At 41.8% G+C, this 8,993-nt stretch overlaps 1 protein-coding gene across 1 annotated transcript in view; it reads left to right on the forward strand.

Annotated features, from left to right (window-relative positions):
• LOC124116853 (endothelin-converting enzyme-like 1) overlaps positions 1 to 6,978 on the forward strand; it is a 33,280-nt gene extending 26,302 nt beyond the window's left edge. The window contains exons 10-14 of the mRNA XM_046478426.2: positions 1,623 to 1,780; positions 2,493 to 2,564; positions 3,216 to 3,314; positions 3,683 to 3,759; positions 6,546 to 6,978. Coding sequence (XP_046334382.1) covers positions 1,623 to 1,780; positions 2,493 to 2,564; positions 3,216 to 3,314; positions 3,683 to 3,759; positions 6,546 to 6,645 — 506 coding nt within the window. The 3' untranslated portion in view covers positions 6,646 to 6,978. The remainder of the gene's footprint in view (positions 1 to 1,622; positions 1,781 to 2,492; positions 2,565 to 3,215; positions 3,315 to 3,682; positions 3,760 to 6,545) is intronic.
• Positions 6,979 to 8,993: the final 2,015 nt, after the last annotated feature.

Genomic DNA, 8,993 nt, shown 5'->3' on the forward strand with positions numbered 1-8,993 from the left:
TGACACTAGGGGATTGTGTGTGTGACACTTGGACATTATGTGTGTGACACTTGGACATTGTGTGTGTGACACTTGGACATTATGTGTGTGACACTGGGACATTGTGTGTGTGACACTAGGACATTGTGTATGTGACACTAGGACATTGTGTGTGTGATACTTGGACATTGTGTGTGTGACACTAGGGGATTGTGTGTGTGACACTAAGACATTGTGTGTGTGACACTTGGACATTGTGTGTGTGACACTAAGACATTGTGTGTGTGACACTAGGGGATTGTGTGTGTGACACTTGGACATTGTGTGTGTGACACTAAGACATTGTGTGTGTGACACTTGGACATTGTGTGTGTGACACTAAGACATTGTGTGTGTGACACTTGGACATTGTGTTTGTGACACTTGGACATTATGTGTGTGACACTGGGACATTGTGTTTGTGACACTAGGGGATTGTGTGTGTGACACAAGGACATTGTGTTTGTGACACTAGGGGATTGTGTGTGTGACACAAGGACATTGTGTTTGTGACACTTGGACATTGTGTTTGTGACACTAGGACATTGTGTATGTGACACTAAGAAAATTGTGTTTGTGACACTGGGACATTGTGTATGTGACACTAGGACATTGTGTATATGACTCTAGGACATTGTGTGTGTGACACTGGGACATTGTGTTTGTGACACTAGGACATTGTGTTTGTGACACTAGGGGATTGTGTGTGTGACACAAGGACATTGTGTTTGTGACACTAGGACATTGTGTATGTGACATTAGGACATTGTGTTTGTGACACTAGGGGATTGTGTGTGTGACACAAGGACATTGTGTTTGTGACACTAGGACATTGTGTATGTGACACTAAGAAAATTGTGTTTGTGACACTGGGACATTGTGTATGTGACACTAGGACATTGTGTGTGTGACACTAGGACATTGTGTATGTGACACTAAGACATTGTGTGTGTGACACTAGGGGATTGTGTGTGTGACACTGGGACATTATGTGTGTGACACTAGGGGATTGTGTGTGTGACACTTGGACATTATGTGTGTGACACTTGGACATTGTGTGTGTGACACTAGGACATTATGTGTGTGACACTGGGACATTAGGGGTGCGTGTGTGACTTTGTATGAATCGGGTATACAATTATACAATTTGAAACAACAGACAACCATAGTGGTATTGTGAGTGAGTGAGTGAGTGAGTGAGTGAGTGAGTTGGGCTTTACGCCGCTTGTGGCGATGTTCCACCCATATCTGTTTCATACATTGGGACGCCTTCGGCGTGACGAGAGCAAGCTGTAACCGTCAAAGTGGTATTTGAGAGTATTTGGAAACCTCTCTCTCCCCAGAGTGAGTGAGTGAGTGAGTGAGTGAGTGAGGGAGTTGGGTTTAACGCCGCTTTTCAGTATTCCAGTTATATCACGGCGTATAGCAACATAATCGGGGCGAACCGGGATTCGAAATCACAATCATAGGTTTCTGACGTGCCCAAGGGACGCAACTCTGCACAGCGAATCGCGGCGCCTTAGACGACTGGACCACCCGTGTCCCCCTAGAAGTAGACGTAGTTCCCTGCAGTTAATGACGTCGGCGGCGTTGTCTCCTTCCAGGGAAGAATTGGGATTCAACTGGCACTTATCTGGGATCTCAGTTCTCGTGGTGGAGTAACGCTACTTTGACGTCATACGGTGACGTCAAGAGCTGCATGATCGACGCCTACAACACGACCCAGGGGCCTTTCATTCAACCAGATGGCAAGCAGGTGTATGTAAGTAGACGTCATCCCGGCACGCCTGTCTGTACACATATCATCATAAGTCCTTACTTAACTTAGTGGTGAGTCCATGGCAGTCAGTTGGGTTCGACGCCGCATTGAATATGTCGGTTATACCAATGCTTGTCACTGTGGTGAAGCCGACGAGAACTGGCACGATGATAATAATGGAAAAGTCTGGCACTATAACTCACGATCAACGGATCCTGGTCACTAAGGGACGCAACTCCTTAAACACCTTGGTCTGACACACTGACCTTGTGTTTTCTTGACATTCAGCGCACGTTTTAATCCCAAACCGAGACTTACATTCCCCCCGTTAGTCCTTGTGCGAGGTGTGTATCTACTTGTGACGTATTAGGTCACCTGTTATTTTGTGTCTTCCAGCCTTTTGGAGGCGTTCGATTTTTTCTTTACAGGCTACATCGCTACCAGGTACATTTTGTATGTCCAGCGGGGCGGTGAGGGTAGCCTAGTGGTTAAAGCGTGCGTTCGTCACGCCGAAGACCCGGGTTCGATTCCCCAGATGGTTACACCGTGTGCAGCCCATTTCTAGTGTCCCCAGCCGCGACGTTGATGGAATATATGTCTTAAAACGACGTTAAATCATATTCACTCACTCATTTATTCATTGTATGTCCAACTTTGTGTGTTGTGTACACAGACATATAAGTATTGTGCATTTAGAATTATTTTCGTTTTACAGTTTCCCATACACTCCGCGAGGACAGCCACTGATAACATAGCACAGGTTACGGGTGTACGACTTGCCTATAACGTGAGCATAACATGGGTTTCCTCGAACATATCCAGCACAGTTTGAGATAGAAAAATAACAACAAACCAAATTATATTTCAATTTCTTTCAATTTTAATAATGCCCGACTGAAAGTGTTCAAACTCTATGTTATTGTGATCAGTTTTTAAAGTATTTTCAGGCATTAAATCCACAATTAAATATTACATATGCCAGGTAATAAATTCTTATATATACTTATCTTCTGTTATCGTCGAATGATTTTTGTTATCAATTTTCCAAATCTGAAATGCAATAAATCAGATGAGACAAAGTGATAGCGGTCAAATGAGAGAGGCAGACACAGAAGTCAAAATCAAACTTGCTGGGGCTGCCTCTTGGCCGCATACTAGTCCGCCTTTAAGTGTACTTCCTGTGCGGCCATGATGGACTGACTACGTCAAACTGTCCCCGGATGTAGGGACCATTTATTGTATAATGCTCAGGGATCGGTCATTGTATCATATTTACACTGACTGATCCAGACCTCTGTCATAGAGCTGAAATAGTGCTGATTCGGCCTTAAATAATAATAATGATAATAACAACAATAACAACAATTTCTACACGTGGAACATGCTGATAACTCATTGGTTTACGTATTGAGTGATGATGGCGTCCATTCTCACCCAGGCCTATCAAAAGTGGGAGGCGACACATGGCGTGGAGAAGTTAGCTCCCTCGGGTCAAGGTTTTACCAACGAACAGCTCTTCTTCATTTCATATGCTCAGGTAAGTTTATAGTGAGTGAGTTTGGTTTGCCGCCGCGCGGGGTATGGTGATGACAAACCAAAAATATACATGGGTGGAACCGGTATTCGAATCCACGAGCAGAGAATTGCGGCGCCTTTGACGAGTGGCCCACCCGTGCCCCTAGTAAATACAAACATGAATGTATTCAAAATCTTTGAAAATACAACTAATGACTCCTTGAATTGATCAAATATCTGATAAAGTGCCCAACGAGGTCATAGTTCAATGTTCTTGAGATTACATAACTCGCATACATTTATAATTTCATTTCATACGTATTCAGCGTTTGGATCAGTGTTTTTATCTCGAGGGGTAAATAACAACATGTGCAACCGATTATTTTCCAGACATACTGTTTTAACCGCGACAGTTCGCTTGCTTACCGCCAGGCCCGGTACACCAGCAGGATCAGAGAGGATTACAAGTAGGTCGTCACCCCCACAACACCGTGCTCCAGTAGCGGACAACGGATACGTTCAAATAGGGGCCCTCCTCTTCAACAGTCGACAATACGTTCAAATAGGGGCCCTCCTGTTCTATAGCTGAATCAGTGTTCAAAAAGTGCCCCTTGTTCAATAGCGGAAAATATATATGTGCAAATAGTGTCCCTCCTGTTCTATAGGGGATTTGTGTTCAAACATTGGCCTTCAGTTCTATAGGTGAATTTGTGTTAAAATAGTGGCCCTTCTGTTCTATAGGTGAATTTGTGTTAAAATAAGGGCCCTTCTGTTCTATAGCTGAATCTGTGTTCAAATAGTGGCCCTCCTGTTCTATAGAGGGCAGTGTGATCAAATAGGTGTGCCTCTGTTGAATGCGGACATAAATTCAAATTGCGATCTTAGTGTTCAATAGCGGACTATATGTTCAAATAGTGGCCATTGACCCCAATAAAGGACAACATCTCCAAACATTGATTTGTGTGTATCCAATAGCGGCAGTTTTCAAATGGGGAATTGTTATATTGAAGGATGATTCCATGTGTTTCAATAGTGACCATCATGTTATATAGCGGAAAATATGTTCAAATAGTGGCCCTCCTGTACAATAGACACCAGTATGTTCAAATAGTGACCCTCCTGTACAATAGACACCGGTATGTTCAAATGGTGGCCCTCCTGTACAATAGACACCAGTATGTTCAAATAGTGACCCTCCTGTACAATAGACACCAGTATGTTCAAATAGTGACCCTCCTGTACAATAGACACCAGTATGTTCAAATAGTGGCCCTCCTGTACAATAGACACCAGTATGTTCAAATGGTGACCCTCCTGTACAATAGACACCAGTATGTTCAAATAGTGGCCCTCCTGTACAATAGACACCAGTATGTTCAAATAGTGGCCCTCCTGTACAATAGACACCAGTATGTTCAAATAGTGACCCTCCTGTACAATAGACCCCAGTTTGTTTAAATAGTGGCCCTCCTGTACAATAGACACCAGTATGTTAAAATAGTGACCCTCCTGTACAATAGACACCAGTATGTTCAAATAGTGACCCTCCTGTACAATAGACACCAGTATGTTCAAATAGTGACCCTCCTGTACAATAGACACCAGTATGTTCAAATAGTGGCCCTCCTGTACAATAGACACCAGTATGTTCAAATAGTGACCCTCCTGTACAATAGACACCAGTATGTTCAAATAGTGGCCCTCCTGTACAATAGACACCAGTATGTTCAAATAGTGGCCCTCGGATTCATTATCCAGCAATATGTTTAATATCGGACAGTAAGTTCAATAGTGGACGATATGTCCAATAGGCTCTCTTAGTTCATTTGTGGACAATATGCTAAAGTATGGGCCATTATATTCATGGAAGATAATATGATCAATAGGGTCATTGTGTTAAATTGTGGACAATATATTCAAATAGTGGTCATTGCTACACATAGTGGAAACTATAGTGGTCATTGTGTCCAGTAGTTGACAATATGTTCAAATAGTGTCCGTTGTTATTCAATTGTGGACAGTTTATTCTATTGGGGGTCATTGTGTTCATCAGTTGATGGTGTCTTTACTTGGGGTCATGATGTTCAACAAATGACGGTGTGTTTACTCGGGGTCATGGTGTTCAATGTTGGACAGTGTACTTACTTGGGGAGTCATGGTGTTCAATAGTGGACATTGTGTTCTAGATTGGGTCATTGTGGTCAATAGTTGGCAAGTTCTAGATGGGGTCATGATGTTCAATAGTTGGCAGTATGTTCTATATGGGGTCATTGTGGTCAATAGTTGGCAGTATGTTCTAGATGGGGTCATTGTGGTCAATAGTTGGCAGTATGTTCTAGATGGGGTCATGGTGTTCAATAGTTGGCAGTATGCTCTATATGGGGTCATTATGGTCAATAGTTGGCAGTATGCTCTATATGGGGTCATTGTGGTCAATAGTTGGCAGTATGCTCTATATGGGGTCATGGTGTTCAATAGTTGGCAGTATGCTCTATATGGGGTCATTGTGGTCAATAGTTGGCAGTATGTTCTGGATGGGGTCATTGTGGTCAATAGTTGTCAGTATGTTCTAGATGGGGTCATGATGTTCAATAGTTGGCAGTATGTTATAGATGGGGTCATGATGTTCAATAGTTGTCAGTATGTTCTAGATGGGGTCATGGTGTTCAATAGTTGGCAGTATGTTCTAGATGGGGCCAGGATGTTCAATAGTTGGCAGTATGTTCTAGATGGGGCCAGGATGTTCAATAGTTGGCAGTATGTTCTAGATGGGGTCATTGTGGTCAATAGTTGTCAGTATTATCTAGATGGGGTCATGGTGTTCAATAGTTGTCAGTATGTTCTAGATGGGGCCAGGATGTTCAATAGTTGGCAGTATGTTCTAGATGGGGCCAGGATGTTCAATAGTTGGCAGTATGTTCTAGATGGGGCCAGGATGTTCAATAGTTGGCAGTATGTTCTAGATGGGGTCATTGTGGTCGATGGGTGTATTCTGCAGAACTGGGTTAGGCTGACGTAAATGTGCTGTCAATTATCCAAATAGTTGTTTCAAGTTAAAAAAACTTTTCTAACTGTAACCTTATTCCTGTAACCTTGGTGGTTTACAAACATCCCCGACTCCAACTCACAAATCTATTTGGTCTTCAACGTTACTTTCAGGTCTCTTTTTGATTGTCTTTTTGGGGCGTCTATACCTATGAATATTTCATTACTGAATACATTATACATTATATTGTGTTTTTAATTTTGTCAGAGTGAACCTGGCTGTCAGTCAACTTGACGAGTTTAACAAAGCCTTCAAGTGTTCCGCCACCTCCAGGCTGAACCCTTCTAACAAGTGCGGCCTATACTGATTGACCTCCCGTGGATACAGCTGGCAGGATGACCACGACCCAGCAAGGGGATTCACTGGGAACAATTAGCAACAGGAAACACGGGGCAAATGACACGTGAAGAAGTGTTATAAGTTGGTACTCGCCAAGAACAGGACATCTATATCTCATGGAACTGTATATCGTCTCCCTCTCTTACATACAGATGTACAGATCATGTCGTGTCTTGTTGAGAGACAGTGAGAGCGTTAACCAAGTTAAACACAATGTATGTGCAGATCATTTCTATCTTCAACACGATGTTTATTTACATATGTTTATATCTTTGTCAATAAATATTTAATCCAACCATCATATGCATGTTTTCTCCGAGCTTGTTTGGAACGTGCTTCTTCTATTACATTAACAAGTAGGACGTACTCTGTGGGTGCATGCAGTAATGCACATATCATACTGTTGTATTTATATATAGTTGTATCATTGTGAGTGCTTTTGAATCGGCAGTTGTTACAAATAAACAATAAAAGAATCAATAAAATGAAAAATGTAAAATATACATTCATTATATGTCTTCAAATCGCGTGTTTCTTGTGTTTTCTTGCCTTCCATAGCAAGTAGCTTGTCATTGCAACATGTTAGAAATATATCACTTCATCAATTATAATCGGATGAAGACACTTATATCTGGTTACCAGTGTAGTAAGCATTGATAGGCTGATGTGGATGTGATGGCAAGTGTACATTGTAGCCGTCTCTTACAACAATGTCTCGGTTACAACGACCCTCGACACAGGGCGCCCCGTGTAACAATGTAACACTCGGACGTGTAGTGTTTCAGGGCCAGTCAGTACTTACCTCCAATATGCTGATACAATGTATACTCTGGACATCACCCACGGAGAGCGTGCGTACAGCATGCATATTTACACAGTTTCCCGTGCAAGTGAAGACAATAGAATATGGGAAAGGAGATCTCCTTGTCGAATCACCGTTCACTATTCCGTCTACGTTGAGGGTGACCTCTTGACCCCGGGGCGTATAGAAGTCACGTGGTGTGTATGCGAAACGTTTTGTCCGTAATAGGAGGAAAGTTGGAATGAAATACATTTAATAGCTTTGGGTGCCATGGATATCAACACAATCTTTCCTTAATATGGATCCTGTAAGGATCAGTTGTCAAGAGAATTGCACAATACGCCAACTTCACCCCTACAAAGCTAGAAGATCAAGGCACCTGATACAGGGTGTCGGTTAGTCATGTAAACCCCATCTAACTATGCCTTGAAAAAGTCCAAAATTCCTACACCAACACTATGTATACAGTTGCATACAGTGGCCAACATTGACATAATTTACCCTACCTGTACATCTAAAAAAGTAGATGGCACAAAATGGGCGTTTTGTATGATGAATTTCAGTAGAGCGTCTGTCGAATTGTTGCCAAACCGGAATCATAAATTTAGCCCAAATTTCCAAAACAAACTTTTTTTTAACTATATGAGGTTCTTTGTGGATCTGATTATGAAGCACCTGTTACTTTTTATTTGACATGCGACATTTGTTCATGAAACGGAACACACACGCAACTAAACTAATTGGGTGCTTCAGTCTAACCTGAAATTGACCTCATAGTTGTGATAAGATGAATGCGTCACTATGAGGCATGTATCAAGTATACTTGAATTTTTTTTTTACTGTATTTCAATACCAAAAGAAAACAAAAATCGCGGTGTATGTATTTATTGTCTGGTAACTTCTTAAATGTGATTCAGCATACCATGAATCTTGAATCTTCACTGCGTTGGGCGATACTGACAGGACTACGCGGGCCACCCATGTTAACAACATTGTATCTAAATTTGGATTTTTCGGTTTGCATGGACATCCCAGGCAGTAGGCAAACAGATACAAGCAGAGACTCTTTTATAATTTACAGCAAACCTGGTGCGGCAAAGGCAACAACCTATCAGACCCATACTCTTATAAACAGTTTTAATCACTTTTAAACACTGAACCTAGTCTGTCTTACAGACCCTGATACAAATATATATCAAATACAGCCCATGCAAGTCTATAATGTTTGGCAAGTCTAGATCACTGCAGTATGAAGAGAGTCACTGGGCTCCTTTTTATTATATTTTTATTAAGATAACTGAACAACTGTTTTTTTATGTACGATATGTTCATTTCAGAGACTAGATGTTAGTCTACACTGAACCATACTAACATATTCCTCAGCCATCTCATCTTAGAACGATTTTATCACGCTTCAGATGCAGCAACTTAAACACTGCAGAAAATACAGGAGGACTCTATTCTACTCCAAATGAAGAAAGACGCTGTTGTTCATAATATCCCAGTAAGGGAAA

The sequence above is a fragment of the Haliotis rufescens genome, unplaced genomic scaffold (assembly GCF_023055435.1).
Source record: "Haliotis rufescens isolate VD_foot unplaced genomic scaffold, xgHalRufe1.0.p SCAF_6, whole genome shotgun sequence".
Classification (NCBI taxonomy): Eukaryota; Metazoa; Mollusca; class Gastropoda; order Lepetellida; family Haliotidae; genus Haliotis; species Haliotis rufescens.